Raw genomic sequence first — 22,223 nt, 5'->3', positions numbered from 1 at the left:
AAACCACAGACTATCATAAGCTTTGTTGTTTGTAACTATACATTAAGAATAAAATATCTCACTCTTACCTGGAGATTCTAAGACAATTTGACACAGAGACTCAGCCTCAATTTCCACCCCAGTAAGTTAAGGGGGTTCTGGACACAACACTCTGCATCTATCTTAACTTCGTAGTTTCTAAGGAAACAGGATGCCAGCTCCTTCTTGGACCTGATGCTGACCTCTGATTTGATTTAAGTCTATCCAAACACTGCTTCATTTCTGTTTCAACAAAACTGCACTCTTACCCCAAATCCTATTATAACTTTATCTTTTCTTGGTTTGGTCAGATGCCTCACAGTCTTCTGTGTGTGATCTCCCTCACTACAATGGGTCAGTAAAGCTGACGAGTCCAGGGTGGTCCCTTGTAGGCTAATTGTGCTAGGACAAATGACAGTTCTGATGTTTTATCCCAGGATAAAGTAGTCTTCCCAATACACTCCATGATAAGCACATTCTGCTTTTTTTTTTTTTTTTAAGCACATTCTGCTTTTATTTCTTGGTTTATTATATCCTTCAACTCCCCTAAAGCAACGCAATGATTTAGTTAAAATATCTAGTTAGAAATATTAACTAGTTATTTTGTTCTTCTCTACTGGCAACTGTAGAAAGTCGAGAGCAGCCTACGTGTTCCCTCTTAATGTCCGAAGCAATTTAAAAATATGCCTTGCCTCCTACCCCACCTCAGGGGTGGTACATAAAAGGTGTAAAAATTTGTAGCACTTGGAAACATTGTTTTGACCAGTTGGGGGAAAAAAAACGTTTCGAAACAAATTAAGTAACATCACCAACTAAGCAAAGCAGGCTTGACAAACCGCAAATGAATCAGAAAGAAAGACACTAAAATAGCAGGAAAAAATTCTAACATTTTTTTGTTGTTTCTTTTCTTATATATATTTTGTTGGTTTTTTTCTTATTCTGAAAGCAAGACATATAATTACAAAAAAAAAAAAAAGACAAAAAGAACATAAAGGACACCGTAATTCTAGCTTATCCGCAGGTAACAGAATTTAACACCTGGGTGCCGTTTCCTTCCTGAACACACATTCTCGCTCTTCCTCTGAACACAACCACCTTGCATCCTCAACTAGCAGCAACTCTGTCCCTGGAGGCCTTTGGTAACTAGTTTCCAAGCTCTGAAGCCTGAGGGGGGAGCAGGGAGGCTGAAGGCTCGAGAACAAGCATGGCAGCGAGACTGCAATACACCCTTCTGTGTTGCGATTTTTGCCTTGAGGTCAGTCTGAGACCTAAAGCCAACCAAGCAGCCGCTGAGAAACTGTCTCACAAGCCAATGACCAACAGATGTGTCAAAAAACAAAATCGGTTTAACACGTGTCTATGTGATGGTCGATTGTTTCTAAGGATGCTATTTCCACTCTCGGGATTAAAAAAAAAAAAAAAAAAAAGAGCACAGTGTTTTCAACTCTTGACATGGGCTAGGGTGGGCACAAGTTAGCTCCTGCCTGCCCCCCCGCCCCTTCCACTATCCACATCCACCAGCCGCGGCTAACTAGCACCTATCGCTCCACATTTTCTCACCGCCCCTAGGCGGTGACACGAGATATTTTGTTTAATCCTACTTGGTTACTGCTCCTGTCAAAAACTGATACCTTATCACTGGGATTTGACCTGAGGGCAGAAACTCCACTGTACTCAGCAGTCCAAACATTAAGAGCCTTTTCTTTTAAGGGGGAAAAAAAAAATATATATATATATATATATATATATATATATATATATGTACATATATACCAGCCATCTCTCATCTACATTCCAAATCGAATGTTTACAAATTTTGAATTTCTAATCAAATTTTGAATTTCTTTTGTAAAGAAATTTACAAATTTTGAATTTCTTAAAAAATGGTTTATAGTGTTCATACGTAAAAGAGAGTAAATAAAAGTGGCCCAGTATTAAGCACCACTGCTACTTACTTCAAAGAATGCCCTCTAGATTTGCTATTGTTTGCCAAACAAATATATAAGACATACATTAAATATTCATTGTGAACAATTATGCAAAGCTTCAACCAACGGTACTTGTGCCTAATCTATCATGTAACAATATTCATTATGAAGTAGTTTTAATATAGAGAATATTCTTTTTTCCAGAAATTGTAAGAAAATGGAACTTTCTTTTGGGAACATCTAAGGCGTGTGAATATTTGACATTCAAATGCCCAAAGCAGAAATGGCCAGGTGTTTCCATGCTTCCTGCTTTCCTAAACTCCCCATGTGAATGAGAGCCACGCTATCCTGAACTGAACTTTCCTGAAGACGCTGAAGTACCCATCCCCAAATCTCTTTCTATCTTTTTCTCTCTCAGACTGGTAACTCTCTTACTGGTAACAACTGCCTTTAATCCATCACAAGAAACCGAAAGAGCTCGGCTCGGGGCTGTTCTCCTTCAGCACACGCCCAATCATGCCACTACTACAGGCCCTTAAAGAAATTAACCTCGTAGAGCCTGTTTCCTCATCTATAAAAGGAGATAACAGTACCTACTCAAAAAAGTGGTAAGGAGGGCGCCTGGGTAGCTCCGTGGTTTAAGCCGCTGCCTTTGGCTCAGGTCATGATCTCAGGGTCCTGGGATCGAGTCCCGTGTCGGGCTCTCTGCTCCGCCTCTCTGTCTACTTGTGATTTCTCTCTGTCAAATAAATAAATAAAAAGTGGTAAGGATTTTTGAAATAAAGTATGCTAAGCTTTTAGCACAATGCTTTGCTGGAGAAGGCATTGTAAGCGGTAGTATTATCCGCATTCCTCTCTTCAGCAAGGAGAACAATCCTTCTCAAACCTATACTCGTAAGTGAGTGATAGAAAAATAGTGCTTGTGATAAAACTGTTTCTCAAAAAAGTAATAAAAGCTTTGGAAGTAAAATTTGTCATTGCATTTATTGTGTTGCTGCTGTAACAAATGTATGATGACAAACTTAGTGACTTAAGTAACACAAGTTGATTATCATAAAGTCTGGAGATGGGAACATTAACATGGGGTCTGCAGGACAGTTTTCCTTGTGGGGGCTCCGTAGGGAGAACCCATTTCCTTGCCTGTTCTGGCCACCAGCTCCGAGAGGCCACCCACATTCCTTGGCGAGTGGCCCAGCGTCACTCTGACTTCTCTGCCCCTCATCTCTTCACCTCCTTTCCCTCCGCTGTCTTCACTCTGACCCTCTTACCTTCCCTCAGAGGGACCCTGGTGATGACTTGCTTACACAACGTACTCTACCCATCTCAAGATTCTTAACCACATCTGCAATGTCCTTTCTTTAATTTTTTTTTAAAGATTTATTTATTTGACAGCCAGAGATCACAAGTAGGCAGAGAGGCAGGCAGAGAGAGAGAGAGGGGAGGAAGCAGGCTCCCAGCTAAGCAGAGTGCCCGACGCGGGGCTCAATCCCAGGACCCTGGGATCATGACCTGAGCTGAAGGCAGAGGCTTTAACCCGCGGAGCCACCCAGGCGCCCCTGCAATGTCCTTTTTTATCATGTAATGTCACATATGAACAGGCCCCAAGAATTTGGATGTGAACAACACTGGGGCCATTATTTAGCCTACCAGAGTCATTTAAACTGATCAGGCCATTTAACCTTCTGGAAACTGTCCTGAAATTTCACCAGAATCTACAGAAAAGTTTCTATCTTCTCATTTTTTCACTAATAAAATCTGCTTTTCTTTAGGTGTAACCAGTTGATAAAAATAATGCCATTTCAGATTCAATGTGTTTTCCTAATTTGGCTAATTATCAATGTTTTGGTAGAGTAGTACACTACAAGGTCATGGCAAATGTGTATTCTGTGCGCAAACTGAGACGCAAACAACCATCATGATATTTATCCTCTAGGTGAATTATCTCATACTCCCAAACAATGTGCTCACCAACTTGCAAGACAAACTATTTTTTTATTGTGATAAAATATACATAAAGTTTGCCATTTTAACCACTGTTAAGTATACAATCTAGTGTCGTTAATTATACTCACAATGCTGTGCAACTATCACCACCATTTCCAAAACTCTCTCATCACCCAAACAGAAACCTGTACCCACTGAGCAATAACTCTCATTCCCTCCCTCTCCCAGCCCCTGCAAACCTCAAATCTACTTTCTGTCTCTATGAATTTGTATATTTTAGATTATTTCATTCAAGTGGCATATTATATTTGTCCTTTTCTCTCTGGTTTATTTTACCAGAGAGAATATATATTTTTTATTTTTAACATTTAATTAATTAATTTATTTTTTTTCAGCGTAACAGTGTTCATTGTTTTTGCACCACACCCAGTGCTCCATGCAATACGTGCCCTCCCTATTACCCACCACCTGGTTCCCCCAACCTCCCACTCCCCGCCCCTTCAAAACCCTCGGGTTGTTTTTCAGAGTCCATAGTCTTTCATGATTCACCTCCCCTTCCAATTTCCCTCAACTCCCTTCTCCTCTCCATCTCCCCATGTCCTCCATGTTATTTGTTATGCTCCACAAATAAGTGGAGAATATTTTTTAAGGTTCAACCATGTTGTAGCATGTACTAGTACTTTGTTTTGTTTTGTTTTAAGATTTACTTATTTATTTGAGAGAGTGGGAGAGAGTGTTTATGCAAGTGGTGGGGGGAGCAGTGGGAGAGGGAGAGAGAGAATCTCACACAGACTCCATGCTGAGCAGGGAGCCCAATGCTGGGCTCCATCTCATGACCCTGAGATTATGACCTGAGCCAAAATCAGGAGTCAGACACTTACCCGACTGAGCCACCCAGATGCCCCAGTACTTTCTTTTTATTACTGAATAATATTCCATTGCACATGAAATACCACATTTTGCTTACCCACTGATCTGTTGATGATACTTGGGTTGTTTCCACCTTCTAGCTGTTATGACGAATGCTGCTGTGAATACTGCTGTGTGCGTTTCAGTCTGAGCCCATGTTTGCATTATACACTGGGAGTGCAATTGCTGGATGACAAAGTATTCTACATGTGACTTTTTGGGGAACTGACAAACTGTTTTCCACAGTAGCTGTTCCATTTTACGTTCCCACAAGCAATATACTAGAGTTCTCCTTTCGCCACATTTTCACCACCACTTGTTATTATTTTCTTTTTAATTTTAACCCTCCTAATAGGTGTGATGTGTATCTCCTGTGGTTTTGATTTGCATCTTTTCATGTGCTCACTGGCCATCTGTGTATCTTCTGGGGGGAAATGTTTATTTCAAGTCCTTTGCCCATTTAAAAAAATTAGGTTTGTGTTCTTGTGGTTGAGTTATAGGATTCTCTATATGTTTTGGATATCTGTCCCTTATCAGGTATATGGTTTGCTAATATTTTCTTTCATTCCATGGGTTGCCTTTTCGCTCTCTTTTTTTTTTTTTTAGATTTTTTTTTAATTTATTTATTTGACAGATAGAGATCACAAGTAGGCAGAGAGGCAGGCAGAGAGAGAGAGAGAGGAGGAAGCAGGCTCCCCGCCAAGCAGAGAGCCCGATGCGGGACTCGATCCCAGGACCCTAAGATCATGACCTGAGCTGAAGGCAGCAGCTTAAACCACTGAGCCACCCAGGCGCCCCCTTTTCGCTCTCTTGAAGTCCAGCTTATCGCTTCTTTCGCTACTTGTGCTTTCGGTGTCATATTTAGGAAAATATTACCACACCTAAGTTTATGAATATTTTTTCCTATTTTTCCCAAGTTTTATCGTGTTTAACTTTTATAGCTTTTAAACTTAGGTCTTTGATCCATTTTGAGTTAATATTTGTATACGGTGTAAAATAAGAGTCCAACTTCATACTTTTGAATGTGCATATCCCAGCACCATTTGTTAAAAGACTGTCCTTTCCCCACTGAATGATTCTTGGCAACTTTGTTGAAAATGAAGTGATCATAGATGTGAAGGTTATTTCTGAGTTCCCAGTTCTCTGAAGTCTCTGGAGTGGTTTGTAGGTCTTCCTTAAGTCAGTCCCACACTGTTTGGAGCATTGTAGTTTTGTAGTAAGCTTTAATGTCAGGAAATGTGAGTCTTATATAACTTTGTTCTTTTTCATAATGTTTTGGTTATTCTGGGTCCCTTGAAGTTTCACATGAATTTTAAGATGGGCTTACCATTTTTGAAAAAATACTGTTGGGACTTTGATAGTGATTACACTGAATTTGCAAATCACTCTGGTAAAATTGTCGTCTTAATATTAAGTCTTTCAACCCATGAACACAGGATGCCTTTCCATTTATTTAGATTTTTTTCTAATTCTATTAGCAATATTTTGTAGTTTTCAGTGTAAAAGTTTTGTGCCTCATTGGTTAAATTTATTCCTAAGTATTTTATTCCTTTGGATGCTGTTGCAAATAGGATCATCTTAATTTCTTTTTCAGATTTTTCACTGCTAGTGTATTAAAATTCAACCAATTTTTGATTTTGCATCCTGCAGCTTTGCTAAATTCATTAATTAGCTCTAAAAAGAGTGTGGGAGGGTATGTATGCATATTTGCACGTATTCTTTATGTTTTCTACATTTATATAATCTATGATATAGACAGTTTTACTTCTTCCTTTCCAATTTGGCTGCACTTTTTTATTTCCTTTTTTCTTGTCTAATTGCTCTGGAACTGCCAATACCATGTTGAATAGAAGTGGCAAAACAGGCATCCTTGTCTTGTTCCTGGTATTAGGGGAAAAGCTTTCTCTTCTTTCCCACTGAGTATGATGTTAGCTGTGGGTTTTTTATATATAGCCTTTATTATGCTGAAAAGGTTCCTTCTGTTCCAGGTTTATTGAGTGTGAAGGGATGCTGGATGTTATCAAGTGCTTTTTCAACATCAGTTGAAATGATCATGTGGTTCTCCCCCCACCTTCATTCTATTCATGTGGTGTATTACATTGACTGACTTTGTATGCTGAACCACTATTACATTTCTGGGGTAAATCCCCCTTGGTCATGGTGTATTATCCTTTCTATATGCTGCTGAATTCTGTTGAGGATCTTTCTGTCTACATTCAGAAAGGATATAGGTCTGTAATTTTCTTCTGGTGTCTTCTTGGCTTTGCCATCAGGGTAATGCTGACCTCATAGAATGAGTTAAGTATTTTCTTCTCTGCTATTTATTTAATAAAAGGCTTTCCTTTGTTGGGAGATTTTAACTTTTATTTTTTTCTCAGTGTTCCAAAATTCATCGTTCATGCACCACACCCAGTGCTCCATGCAATACGTGCCCTCCGTTATACCCACCGCCAGGCCCATCCAATCTCCCCCGGCCCCCAAAACCCTCAGTTTGTTTCTCAGAGTCCACAGTCTGTTGGGAGTTTTTTTTTTAAATGCATGTGTTATTATTTTTTTCATGAATAGAAACCACATCACTTTATTTGTTGCAGTGAGTAAGGCCAGGCAATAATTCAAGAGGGCTGCAGAAAGCTTTTTCATCCACGTAACAGAAACAATAAGCACCTTCGCCATCCATCCTTTTTGTTAGTTTTTCCATTTGATCTCTGTCCCCCACCCCCCAACATTGCAATGTTACTTCCAGAATGGTACTCTGCCCTCAGATCCAATAATCTAATATTCATAATATTAACATAACATAAACATAATTATAATCTAGCTGGGAGGCTAGTCTATCATTTTGCCTTAATAAGCATGGAAGTTGTTGGGAGATTTTTGATTGCTGTTCCAGTCTGCTTACTTGTTATGGATCTATTCAGCTTTTCATTTTCATTTTCTTCTTGAGTCAGTTTGGGTAGCTGGAGTGTTTCTAGGGATTGTCTGTTCCCTCCAGGATATCCAATTTGTTTGGCATACAAATATTCATACTAGTCTCTTATAATGCTTTTTATTCCTTTTATCAGTAGTAACACCCTCTCTTTAGCTTCTGATTTTATAGTTTAAGTATTCTTTTTTCTTTTTCTTTTTTTAAAAAATTTTTTTAAAAGATTTATTTATTTATTTAACAGAGATTACAAGTGGGCAGAGAGGCAGGCAGGCAGAGAGAGAGGAGGAAGCAGGCTCCCCGCTGAGCAGAGAGCCCGATGTGGGGCTCCATCCCAGGACCCTGGGATCATGACCTGAGCTGAAGGCAGAGGCTTTAACCCACTGAGCCACCCAGGCGCCCCTCTTTTTTCTTAATCTAACTAAAGATTTGCCAAATTGTTGATCTTTCCAAAGAAAGAATGTTTGGTTTCACCAATTCTATTATTTTTGTATTCTCTATATATTTTTGCTCTAATCCTTATTATCCTTATTACTTCCCTCTTCTTTATGGCTTCAAACTCAATTTAATATATTCCTAAATTACTTTTTTCCCTCAAATACCTAAAATGTAAAACTAAATAAGTACCTCTGTGCCATCAGACAAAGAATAGCCTATTCATTAGATTTACTGTGTAAATCCACACGAACAGCCCTCAGGTAATAGAATATTACTATGTCTTTATGAAGACCTTCAGAAGAGGCCTAAGGTCATGGGGGAGAGCTACCCCAGACCGCATGGTAAGGCCATCCTCTAGTTTTCAGGACTGTGTCAGCCTGAGAGAGAGCAATACCACGAGCCTCTTGGCACTTACACGAAAAACTGAAATCAAGCCTCTCATTTTTGGACTATGGCGTCATCATGAAACACATCAAAACTTGGTCTGTTTCTGTGGAAAATAAGTATGACAAGAATCCTCTGATAGCCTATAGACAATGATGCCTCCCCTTGAGAGAAAACCGTGGATCTAAGTGACACCATTACTATAATGCGATTCTATAACTCTCCCCAGAGATGTGCTCTTATGTCCCCAAGACCAGGTTTCTAAGGGTGTGCTGGGGAAAACTGCCTTCCCGCTCATTCCCATTTGCACTTCTTGCTTAGCGTTCACACTTCACCTTATCTGACCCAGATCACCATGACCAGATATCTCGTCCTACCCACCTCTCTCCTTCTCTTCTCTGGACTTCCCATGCTTCATAAACCATGCTCATACTGAGTGAGACACCCCAGGTCAGGTCAAAGGAGATGGGATCAGGTGGCTTCAGCAAAATCAAGAAAGGCATGACAGGTTTCACCAAAAGGGTTAAGTGAGGTCAATAATTACTTACACCAATTAGGAGACTTTCTAAGGAAAACAGTGAAACACAGTTCAGACAATAAAGATGGTTATTTTCTTTGATGACAGGAAGCCCACAGGTGATATACTCCAGGTTGACTTCATCAGCTCAATGGCATCAGGAAGGACCTGAGGTTCTTTCCACAATTGGCCGTGTTGTCTAGCTGTGTTGGCTTTGTTTTCAAGCTGGATCCTCACTGGTTCTAAGAGGGCTGGAGCAAATCTAATCTTTGCCTTTGGACATGCTAATGCCCAGAGAAGTTGCCTCTTCCTCAAGTGTATCATTCTCTTGCATTGTAAGAGTGAAGTTTTGTTTTGTTTGTTTAAGATGTTTAAAATTATTGGCATCTCTGTGCTTTCAATCTGTCTCATCTTTCCAAACCATGAATTGCATTTATTAAAAACAAAATGTTGGTATAAAATAAAATCTTAGAAATAAGCATCATAGAACAGAAGCCGAGTGAGCTGGGTATTTTAAAGAGTTGGATAGAGGGAGAGGTGCATAGACTAGTAGAAGGTGGGGATCTAGTGGGGGTTAAATCCTGCTGGAATAGAAGTTTAGAACCAGGAGCAAAAGTTTTGAGCCAGGATTTCTTGACCTCTCCATTTTTTGTTTGTAACTTTTTTTTTTTTAAGATTTTATTTATTTATTTGACAGAGTGAGTGAGAGACACAAGCAGGCAGAGCAGCAGAGGGAGAGGGAGAAGCAGGCTCCCCATTGAGCAGAGAGCCCAATGTGGGGCTCGATCCCAGGAAGCTGGGATCGTGACCTGAGCCGAAGGCAGTCACCCAACCGACTGAGCCACCCAGGCGCCCCTGTTCGTTTGTAACTTCTTAATTCTAAAAGATTTGCATTCTATAACTTGTCTTAGCTAAATTTTCTTAACCTCATGTTTTAAACTGTCTTGCTGAATCACGAACAAGTACTCCATCATCTCTGAAATACCTATTTTAGGCATTTCATTCACTGAATACCATCTCCTTCCCTTCCAGGACATTTAGTGTGCCAACTGCAATATTCCTTTGAGTCATCAGCACCTCTGATCCACTCATCCTATAAAGTGTTGTGGATTTATCACCCTATCATGTCTTTTTTAGAACCAAAAAAACTTTCTCAGAAACTACTAAGTAGACTATGCCTTCTATCTCAGTGACTAGAATTGAGTTACATGCTCTTTCCTAAACCAAAACTGGCAAGAAAAATATAGTTACCAGGATTGGTTTAAACCAGTCAGGACTTTTTCTTTAAGTGGGGACACAGTGACCTTCCTGAAAGGTGAATATGTACGCATTGATTCCAAGAAAAAAGGGAGAACAAATGTTGAGTGGTTAGCTAGTATAACCGCTATAGTTATATTATATAGTTATAACTATATATAGATATTTGTAATATATCTATATATATGACTTGCAGTTATAACTGCAAGATTTATCCTTTTAGCCCCATCTACAAATGACACTTTTTGAGCTCATTATTCATTTGTCAGGAATGGGTAGGTATCAGGAAAAGAAACACAAAGATAGCTCTCTGTCCACTAATCATATTCTAGAACTGGTTCTACTATGTACTTGTTAGATGAGATGACTTTTGGCAAGGCATCTAAGCTCTCTTTGTTTTGATTTCCACATCTACAACATGGTCTAAATGCTGTTCTTCAGAGGTCATGGGATAACTGGGAAGGTAAAATAATTATGTTGCATAAATACAAAGCAATGTTATTTCCACAGTTTATCTTCCCACACTGTTTTTTCTTTTTTAAATTTTTATTTATTTTTTCAGCGTATCAGTATTTTTTGTTTTTGTATGACACCCAGTGCTCCATGCAATACGTGCCCTCCCTATTACCCACCACCTGGTTCCCCCAACCTCCCACTCTCTGCCCCTTTAAAACCCTCAGGTTCTTTTTCAGAGTCCATAGTCTCTCATGGTTCATCTCCCCTTCCAATTTCCCTCAACTCCCTTCTCCTCTCCATCTCCCAATGTCCTCCATGTTATTTGTTATGCTCCACAAATAAGTGAAACCATATGATACTTGACTCTCTCTGCTTGACTTATTTCACTCAGCATAATCTCTTCCAGTCCCGTCCATGTTGCTACAAAAGTTGGGTATTCATCCTTTCTGATGGAGGCACAATACTCCTTCACCCACAGTTTTCTATCTCATTTATTCATTCATACATACAACCTTTTAACAAATAATTGCTGACAGTCTACTTGATGTAAGGGATGGATATTTGAGTATCAAGAAAGTTTCCTCCTGGCTCTTGCATCTAAGGTAATAACTAAGAATGAGTTAGTAGCAATTGCTTTATCTCTTGGAGTACTGAGTCAGACAAGATAGTGCTGGATATAAGACAGGAAAGGTGGGGTAATTAGGGTGTTGTTTATGGAACCATAATGGTTGCTTCAATTGGAGTGTGAACTGTCCTGTTTACTAAAGTTGCTACAAACAAGTATGTAAGTCCACAGATGCCAACATTGTTTTTCTAGCTTAGGGTAATGTTGGATTTTAATACATATAGGCAAAGCAACTCAACTCAAGAAAGATGGTTTTATGTTACAAGAAAATAATGAACAGGGGCACCTAGGTGGCTCAGTCAGTTAAGTGTCTGCCTTTGGCCCAGGTCATGATCTCAGGGCTCTGGGATCAAATCCCATGTCGGGCTCTCTGCTCAGCAGGGAGACTGCTTCTCCTTCTCCCTCTGCCTGAAGCTCCCCCTGCTTGTGCTCTCTTTCTCCCTCTCTCTCTGTGTCAAATAAATAAATAAATAGAGTGAACAAGAACTGAAAGACAGGTTCATGCATAGGCTAGGGAGACAACATGAAATTGACATTAATGTACTAAGTAAAAAACATTTTTCCTGATAAAGAGCTAATGAAAAAATTTTCTCTGAAAGTTTTCTCTGTACTTGGAAATAAGGAAATACTGATGGCTTTAAAGTCAGCTCATCCATATTCTTAAAGGTCACATTCCTCAAAGAGATTTTCTGATTTTGGAAAACTAACACTTCAGAAAAATATAAGATGTTTCAACAATTGCTATTGTCTATGCTTGTTGGAAGAGATTTTCCCCCCAAGATTTATAACACATTATTCATCTTTGTGATGGGGTAACTAGATATTTTGGGGGGCACTTCTGGAGGAAATTATGCCTCTGAGCAACAGTACTGCCATGTACAGGAAAACCAGTACAGAACAAGACTAGAAAGTGAATAGCTACAGTTTCCTCCTATTAAATGGAAGTAGCAAAGCACAGAAAGAATGCTGGCAATTTAAACATTGTATCTGGTTTCTAAAATATAGCTCAATGGATTTCAAACCAACATTTAATGGGAGGGAAGAATTCACATCAAAGTCCTATGATGTGTCAAGATACCAGAAGAGAACCAGAGAGTCTAGTTTCAGAAACCATGTTTTTAATAAATATTTTCTATCATAAAGTAACTCCCTTAGCAAGGCATAATCGAGAGCGTAAAAAAGCAAGTCACCCCCATCATTGTTCACAATTCGGTGAAGTTCTACTCATCAAATCAAACACAATGTTAAACAATTCAGCTTGGTTTTTGTATGCTGGGGAATGATGTGGTGCTTAGCTACCAGAGATGCTGATACTGTTCTTTTGAACAAAGGTATCTTATCCATGGAGTCTGGTGATCTATGCAACCTCCACATTCAAGCAGGGTTGAGGGACTGCGGTTGAAGCATGGATCACTCCAGCCCAGGCCATACACGTGGACCCTTCTTCTGTTGGCTGTTTCAAAACCGCAATAAAAAACAAAGAAGCACTAAATTGATAACCAGGAAAGGAAAGATGAAATAGCAGGGTAGTAAGATACTAGAGTTAAAATGGTCTTGGAATAGGCACAAAGTTAGTTGCTTAATGTAGTTGTAAGATAACAAATATCTATGACAAACTGGCCATTGTCCATTTACTTGATTAGAGCAAAAGCGGTAACAAGAAACATTTTAATTATGTTCAGTAAAATTTACAAATTGATTTGCGGCCAGAACTATATAAAGTCTTTATGTAAATTTCCTCATTTAACCCTATCAACAACCATATAACATAGGTATTATGCCCAATTTATAGAAGAAAACAAATTGAAGCAACAGATTAACTTGCTCAAGATCTCATAGATACTAAGCAAAAGCTGGAATTTGAGAACCAGAGAGTCTAGTTTCAGAAACCATGTTTTTAATAAATATTTTCTATGCTTACACAGATAGCCTGCCCTATCCCCCAAAGCATTTAGCCCTTTCCCTTCCTTTTTGCTTCTTCACCAGAAAGCCTCTTCTTTAGTAACCTTTAAAAAAATGTCACAGATGTCTGTAATTTAAAATGTTGTATTTGACACCATGCCCTCTTTAGAGGGAAACAACTATTTCAGAAATCCTATGAATAAATAATCTGCAAATCACCATATCCTGTAATACAGTAAATTGATTAGAAAAGTTCTACTTAAGACAGATTAGAATAATATAGAACAATAGAATTCAACTTTTTTCTTTTCCACTAGGAAGGACAAAACAGATAATGTTCACTTCTGGATAAAATTGTACAACCACTGGCAATTCAAGTTTTTCATTCTCTGTTGGATATCCAGGGCTGGCCAACCAACTTTTTACTTGCTTCCCCTTCCTCTTAGTTGCAAATTCTTTCCCATTTTTCTCAGTTCTAAATCCAATCCATTTCTACATTCCAAAGACCTAAGTCCTATTCTCCCATCTCTTCAGACTATCTTGCCTCCTACATCATTGAGGAACCTGAGGCCATCAAGCTTGAAATCCATCTCAGAAAAACAAGGTCTCCTCTTGTTCTGGTCCAAATCAAATTCTCTGTGCTCTTAGTTCTATGTTCTCATCTCTTCAAGGAATCTGAACCACTAATTTTCCATTCTACCTCTTATTTTGTGGTAGATTTGTCAAATACATTGCTATCATCCTTGCCGCCTCCCATGAGGGAAAGCGATCCATCCAAGGTCTTTATCAAGGGGCAACCATGTTTTACACCGTGCAAACTCCTGGGTACTAGCTGCTTGGACAAGGTGGGCAACTATCTCAAAGGGCCCCCAATTTACAATTCTGGCCAGAGAATTAAGACTTGGCCTGGCAATGAAAAGATGAGCAGGGCCTGTTGCCTACTTAAAACTTCTCAAAGGTACTCACTACTTTGAGAATGAGAAACCCATTTTAAGGAAGATGAGTAGATTTTTATTATTAGAAAAGTTATGAAATGATCTTTGATGCATATCTTGCTTGTGAAAGTTAATGTTCAGTGGAAGTTTATACAGAGTTATATGGTATTTATATTCAGTGGAATATAAATATTGGAATTGTAGAATATATATATAGGAATATATACTGGAAATAGTGGAATATATAAATATTTTAATGTTCAGTGGCAGTTTATACAGTCTTATACAGTACTTATACAGTAGTTGCTAGAGAGCTATGTATCTTAGCACAGAAAAAACCTATATTACTGGAAATTACTAACAAAAATACCTTTCAAAGAAGCCTATTGTACGAATTTTAAATGTCATCTGATTCTTAGAATAATTCCACAATGTAGGTTCTAATATTTGTAATTTCCAAATAAGGAAACTAAGGCTCAGAGAACTTGAGTTACTTCCGAAGGTCACTCAGTTAATGACTGGCAGAGTTTGGCAGAGTTTGGCGTCTGGATCCAAGGCTTATACTTTGATACTACCTCTGGCTTTTTCCTAGTGAAAAACATGAAGGCATTGCCTAGCTTTATCATGTCATCTTGGCCATAACAACAAAATGACTGGAGCTGGCTTAATAAACATCTAAAAAGCGTAACATTAACAGATGAGGAATCAGAGGAAGGGAAAAAAAATCAAGGTGAGGGCAAATTTAGAGTACAGCAAAGCATGCCATTGATTTTGTAAGGTAGACAGGATCTCTAAAGATTACTTCATTAGGAAGGATAGTACCTTTGGGAAGACTTGGTAGCTCCTTGAGGATACAAAAGATCAAGCGTGAGAGGTGATCATTAGGCGCATATATTAAGCAAAATACAATGACACACAACTGGCACACATGCTTGCTTAATGCACTTAGAAATATCAGGCATTTCAGCCGATAAAAAGTAGGGGTGAGGAAGTCCATAAAGAAAAGGTACATGTGGGCGCCTGGGTGGCTCAGTGGGTTAGACTGCTGCCTTCGGCTCAGGTCATGATCTCCGGGTCCTGGGATCGAGTCCCGCATCGGGCTCTCTGCTCGGCAGGGAGCCTGCTTCCCTCTCTCTCTCTCTGTGCCTGCCTCTCTGTCTACTTGTGATCTCTCTCTGTCAAATAAATAAATAAAATCTTAAAAAAAAAAAAGGTACATGTTTACCAAGTATTAATTTGAGCGAAGTTTTGTGAAAATATCACTGACCCTTGAATATTCAGACATTCTATAAAGTGGAATATCGAAAAAATAACATCTGTCAATGGTCTGAAGACGGCTTCCTGCTACAGACCGTCTTAAAATCTGCAAGCGGCCAAGTTGGAATCTATTCCTGATTTTACACCATTTTGTTCATTGTTTAACATTTAGAAGTACACCTCTCTGAACCAGAGACACCTCAACAAGGAGAAAAGTAGTTAAGACAAAGATTGGCTTACCAAGAGCGACTTACTGGTGTCTTTGAAGGAAAAACCCCATTACAAAGACATGATCCACATTGCCTTGAATTTGGATCACCACATGACTTCTTTAATCTTTATTCTTTACCCAACTAGCATACAAAATTGTGCTCAAGCGGAGAAACCAAGGCATTGTTCAGATTGGTGGTATTTTTTCCCTTGGATCAAAGATTCTGAGCATCAATCTATGAAAACACGTAGCTGTTGATCTGAGTATGTAATTACACGGGAGCAGTTTTAGCTTGGAGGGATGGTAAACAGAGAGCAGGTTTGCTCCATAGAGCAGATTGGCTCACACTTAATAATGCACCAATCACGGGCTATGAGCCAACATGCCAAGGGATCAGGGCTGTGCTGTCCCTACTCTGAAAGACCCTGAAGCCAACAAGCACCCTCCTGTGGCTCCGTGTCGCTGAGCACAGCTCCACTGGCCCAGGTCCAGACACAACCAAAGGTACCAAAGGCTCGGGCACCGGATTTCCTGGAGAACATGGCTTTTCTCCGGTCTGGTCGGCCCGGCTGGACGCTATGTTCAAACTCCAACCAGAGAACAGATTTGGACCTCGGGAGGCAGGCTGGGGCAGAAACCGGGGAACTGCTCTGTGAACAACAGCCTCAGGCGCCCCGCAGGGTGGTTCAGAAAGCACGTTTTCCGCACCGCAGGTGGACAGGGCGTTACAGGGTGTCCTGTGTGGCCCGCCTCAAGGCATTTCAAAGATCGGGGCAGAGGCTGAGTCAGTCCCGGCGGCGCCCGCCACAAGGAAGCTCGCCCACGCGAGAGGCCCAGCCGACGCCAGCTCCGCTTCAGCCGCAGGTCTCCGAAGTTCCCCGGCGTTTCGCGCCGGTGCCACCGGAGCCGCAGGCGGGGGGTTCCCGGTACGAGTACCCGCGGCGCGCCATACCTCGCAGCGAATCCTGGGGGCCCAGACCCATCCGGAAGGCCCTCCCCCTGCCCGCCGGAACCGGAAATCGCTGTCCCGGCGGGTACGTCGCCCTCCGCGGGCCGCGCCGCACCATGCTCCGCGGGCCCCAGCGCTTCATCAAGGTCTCGGTGGCGCCGGTCGCTGCCCTGGCTGTGGCGCTGCTCTCGTCGCTCTCGCGCTGCTCCCTCCTGGAGCCGGAAGACCCCGCGGTTTCGGCGCTCAGCCCCTACTTCGGCACCAAGACCCGTTACGAAGATGCCAACCCCGGGCTGCTGCCGCACCCCGAGGCGCCGCGGAGGGACCCCGAGCTGCTGGAGGACACCTGCACCCCCGTGCAGCTGGTGGCCCTCATCCGCCACGGCACCCGCTACCCTACGGCCAAGCAGATCCGCAAGCTGCGGCAGCTGCACGGGCTGCTGCAGGCCCGCGGGCCGGGCGATGGGCGCGCTGGCTCCGCGGGCGGCCGCGACCTGGGCGCCGCGCTGGCCGACTGGCCGCTGTGGTACGCGGACTGGATGGACGGGCAGCTGGTGGAGAAGGGGCGGCAGGACATGCGACAGCTGGCGCTGCGCCTGGCCTCCCTCTTCCCGGCTCTCTTTAGCCTCGAGAACTACGGCCGCCTGCAGCTGGTGACCAGCTCCAAACACCGCTGCGTGGACAGCGGCGCCGCCTTCCTGCAGGGGCTGTGGCAGCATTACCACCCCGGCCTGCCGCCGCCCGACGTCGCAGGTGACAGCCTTGGGGCCGCCGGGGGCAGGGTCCTCTGGCTCAGTCTCCCCTCGCTCCCTCGTCCCCAGGCCCCCGGGTGCCCATCCCGTGTCGCGTGTTCAGGGCTGAGTTGTCTGTCTCCCTTGTCCCCACGCATATTCATCTGTCCGTTCATCAGGGATGCAGTGCACACCTTTCTGGGGCTGGATGCGCTAGCGGGCGTCGGCTGACAGGACAGGAGAGGAGACTGCCAGGCGCGGTTCTCCGTGTCCCATTCCCAGACAGAATTGCCCCCTCTCGGAGCACCAGCCCCGCCTTTCCTCCCTTCCTGGCAGCTGGTGCCAGCACTTTCTTTCCTCAAGCTCTGCTTCTGAAAACTGCTTGGGTTTTTTTACTTATCGATTCCTTTTTTTTTTTTTTTTAATTACATTGGTTCTGGACCCACATCCCATATTAGGAAGCGACTCTCCAGCTCTCTTGACTGCTGTGCTTTTTTTCTCTGTTTTGATCTTGTATATGCTGTAGACTTACCCTCCCTGTCGCTGTGGTTCAGGGTCATACTCAGTACTTGTCTGATTCATTCTATTTTGCGGAACTGGAGAGATCATCTCGTGTGGCCCTGGTATTCCCCAGGTGAAGAAGCTGAGCCCAAGAAAGCCTTGTTCATTGTCCTTGGTTCATCTGAGGAGTCAGGCCTGGAATCCATGCCAACCCCCCCCCCCCCCCCCCCCCCCCCCCCCCCCGCGCAAAAAGTTTAGTAGTCACAGATACTAATAATAACTGATACTTAACACCTGCTTTATGGCTTTGTGCCAGGCATGCCTGGCATTTATTTCACTAATCCTTACAAAAGCTCTCTATTTTCCCTCTACCTAACAGCTGAGGAAATTGAGCGACAGAAACACTAGTCTGCCTGTTTTCACATGGCTAGGTATGGACCCAAGAAATCTGATTTGGAACTTGGTCTCTTAACCTGTATACTCTACAGCGTCCATTCACCCTGTAACTAGGAGTAAGGATGAAAGCATATAACAAGTTTGTGCCAGAGGGATGAGCAAGGGTTAGTATTTTGTTGGCCAGTTTTTAGGTCAGAGATGACGTGAGACATTGTTTAGCTTTAAACCCAAGTGAAAAATAAATTGGACCAGTTTGTCATTTTTCCAGTAGCATCCTCTCTTAACACAGTTCCACCATCTCCAAGAAGTCATTCTTTTGATTGTGTGTCATGTTACTGCTATGTGGGTAGTTCTCTTGGCTGACTTGTTTACTCACTTGTTGAATTGTGCTTTTTAGTGATTAATATAGTAGAAATTTCCCACAAATCTGTTAAATTCAGTGAACATTCAAGGCAGAATATACTTCGCTCTGGCACAGTGTATATAGTGTATACCAAAAAGGGGCTACTGGCCCTGCTGGGATGAAGTCTTAGAGATTGAACCCCTTGCCTAGCTATTTCATTATGATCTCTGTAGTGTGTGTATGTGTATATGTGTGTGTGTGTGTGTATATATATGTATATATATCTCCATATATATATATGGAGATACATATACATATATATGTATATGTATGTATGTATATATATATATATATATATATATATATATATATATATATATGGAGAGAGAGAGAGAGAAAGTTGCCTGTTGTGTACATCTGGGTTTTCAAGGGGGTCCACTGAATTAGATTTTGTATTATAGCAACAGGACAATACCTTTGTTTCTGTTTAAAGAACGGCAGGAATGAGTTAATAGCAAGGACAGAGAATCCAGATCCACTTGGGAAATTGTATTTTGAGGACACAGAGAAAGAGGACAAAGGTCACTTATTTTCCAAGTCCAGATGTTTTACCAACTATAATCCAGTTGGCAGTGACATTGGGTAGGATTATCCATTTCAGGAGATCCTGAAATGAACATGCAACATACACGTAAATATGTTTTTTCACACTCACATCCAGAGCAAAACGGTATGACTGATTTGATTTTCTCATTTTGTAAAGAGTAGTGGTATTCTTGGTGTTCTTTTTGTGGTAAATTATTGGAGAAAGGATGATTGAAATCGATGTGCTTTGAATATGACTGAAAAAACAGGCACCCCCCCCCCAAGTAGTTAAGGCATGATTGTGGATGCTTTTATAATACATATTTGCTGCCAAATTGGGGAAATAATGGAACTTAGGGATTCTAAATGGAAAACATCTGGGAGCTTTAGTTATGAAATAAACCAAAAGCAGAAGCACCAAACACCATGAAATACAGAGGACCTGAAAGGATGTTTTGTGCTGTTGTCAGTAGTTTTTGTCTGAAGCACTCTTTTGTAAAGTAACACAGTGTTGGGAAAGTTAATACAGAAAATACACTATGTAGGCTTTGGCTTAGAGGAGAAAAACAGATTTGATCTGTTGAATTAGTTTCTCAACATTGCTAGTTTCCATTGCTAGTTTTCAGTTTGCTTTCTCCAAGTTTTCTGTGCCCGTCAGAAGTAGTACTTACAGAACACGTTTCTGCACTTATTAGGCTTTTCATGTCTAATTATTTTTGTTTTCTTTCAGAAAATATTTATTTCAGCCACCTTTTTTTTTTTCACCGTATAGTAATGCAGTAACATTTTCTCTCTGATTCTCTGTTTCTTTAGTCTTTTCTAGGATATACTTTCATGAATTACCGCCATTACAAATGGGGAATAATTTTGCCCTGTCTCTCTTGATCATTGTGTGCTAAAGACATGCCAATAAATAAACAGGTTTTTAGTGTTCTTTTTCACGCTTGAAACAAAACTTTTAGTAATTTGAGATTATCATTTATGTTGATGGTATATGTATAAACAAAATTTTTTTTTCTGTTTCAGACATGGAGTGTGGACCTCCAAGAATTAATGATAAACTAATGAGATTCTTTGATCATTGTGACAAGTTTTTAACTGAAGTGGAAAAGAATGCTACAGCTCTTTATCATGTGGAAGCTTTCAAAACTGGACCAGAAATGCAGAACATTTTAAAAAAGGTTGCAGCTGCTTTGCAGGTGCCCGTCAGCAATTTAAATGCAGGTAATGTGCCCATTATCTTTCATTCGAGCTCTGAAATAATTGTAAATGGTTCTCAAACTCTGAAAATGAAAAACTATGGAAGCATGAAGTAATTCCTTTTAAAGGCCCACGATTGATTTTACATTAAGAAAATAATACACTCTTGTCACGAAAATGGTATATATCATGCTTACTGTTCTGTGATTCATATACTTCTTTGAGCTTTATGTAGATGAATATACATGATTTTTGCTATATCCTGGAATTTTTTTTTTTGAGAGCAGAGTTATATAAAGCTTTGACTGTAAGCATTATGTATATAAATTACATTTCTAAAAATTATTTCCTCAAAATGATAAAAGTGGAAAATTACATAAAATTCTTTAGCTGTTGAAGCTGTTCAGAAGTGTGTATGTGTTCATGTTTTGAGGAGGGATATTAGAAAGTGAAAAAAGCAAAGTAGTGTGGGCATTTTCTTTGAGGCTTTTAAGCCTAGAGATGCTAAAAAGAGTGCGCATTTGTGTCTGTCAAAAGGTGTTGCAGTAGATAGGCTGTCAGTTGCAATTTGTCATGCAGCCTTGTACACCGGGGGGTGCAGGGGGCACTGTTAATAATTATGCTGGAGAAAGCAATGTCCACAATAGCCAAACTGTGGAAAGAACCCAGATGTCCATCAACAGATGAATGGATAAAGAAGATGGGGTGTATCTATACAATGGAATACTATGCAGCCATCTAGAGAAATGAAATCTTGCCATTTGCGATGACGTGGATGGAACTAGAGGGTATTATGCTGGCGAAATAAGTCAGTCAGAGAAAGACAGTTATATGATCTCTCTGATATGAGGAATTTGAGAGGCAGGGTGGGGGGTTGTGGGGGGCAGGGATGGGAAAAATGAAACAAGATGGGATCAGGAGGGAGACAAACCGTAAGAGACTCTTAATCTCACAAAACAAACTGAGGGTTGTTGGGGGCAGGGAGGGTAGGGAGACGGTGGTTGGGCTATGGACATTGGGAGGGTATGTGCTATGGTGAGTGCTGTGAATTGTGTAAGACTGACGATCCACAGACCTGTACCCTTGGGACAAATAATGCATTATATGTTAATAAAAATAAGTAAAAAAAAATTATGCTGGGGAAGCAGGTGGAAAGCCAGGGCACATGTTCACCTGCCAATAGGAAACAAAGAAAAAATGGATTTTTCTCTGATTTCTAAGAATTCATAATTCATATAGCAAATGTCAACAAACATACATACAAAGATTGTGGATTTCTTACATTGTGAATAAACTTCCAAAAGGCTGGAAGTGGTAGTGGTTGGGAAAATAATAGACTAGAATCACGGAGCCTGAATGCTTTATCATTCATCAAAAAAGTGAAGATGCCTATACTAGCATTCAAAATTGAATTTTTTTCTTTCCCCAAAGTGACTTTCCCCAAAGTGACTGACCATTGAGGTCACCTCCAGAGCTTTAAAATTTATTTATTTTAGGGGCACCTGGCTAGCTCAATTGATAGAATATGTGACTCTTGATCTCAGTGCTATGAGTCAACGTTGGGTGTGGAGATTATGTAAAAATAAAAATTTTAAAAATGATTTTAGTGGCAAGTAATTCAAGCTTATAGATAATAATAAAGGCTGATACAATGACCGAATGTCAATATACCCACAACTTAGTTTTATCAAATTTCAACATGCTGCGGTTAGTTTCTTTAGGGAATTGAAGTCCCTCAGTTCCTCTCTGGAAGTTTATTTCTCTTCTTTTCTTCCCAGCGGTAGTCATCATGAATTGAGCATTTAAATCACCCC

General features: G+C 40.9%; 1 protein-coding gene across 4 annotated transcripts in view; it reads left to right on the top strand.

The window, feature by feature from the left end:
• Positions 1-15,733: 15,733 nt before the first annotated feature.
• The window catches only part of MINPP1 (multiple inositol-polyphosphate phosphatase 1), a 72,768-nt gene continuing 66,278 nt past the window's right edge, over positions 15,734-22,223 (top strand). For all 4 annotated transcript variants that reach the window (XM_046027644.1, XM_046027646.1, XM_046027643.1 and 1 more), the window contains exons 1-2: positions 15,734-17,406; positions 20,236-20,433. In XM_046027644.1, coding sequence (XP_045883600.1) covers positions 16,245-17,406; positions 20,236-20,433 — 1,360 coding nt within the window. In that variant the 5' untranslated portion in view covers positions 15,734-16,244. The remainder of the gene's footprint in view (positions 17,407-20,235; positions 20,434-22,223) is intronic.

Source organism: Meles meles, chromosome 13 (genome assembly GCF_922984935.1).
Source record: "Meles meles chromosome 13, mMelMel3.1 paternal haplotype, whole genome shotgun sequence".
In the NCBI taxonomy this organism is placed as follows: Eukaryota; Metazoa; Chordata; class Mammalia; order Carnivora; family Mustelidae; genus Meles; species Meles meles.
The sequence above is the reverse complement of the archived record's forward strand: the minus strand, read 5'-3'. Positions and strand labels throughout refer to the sequence as shown.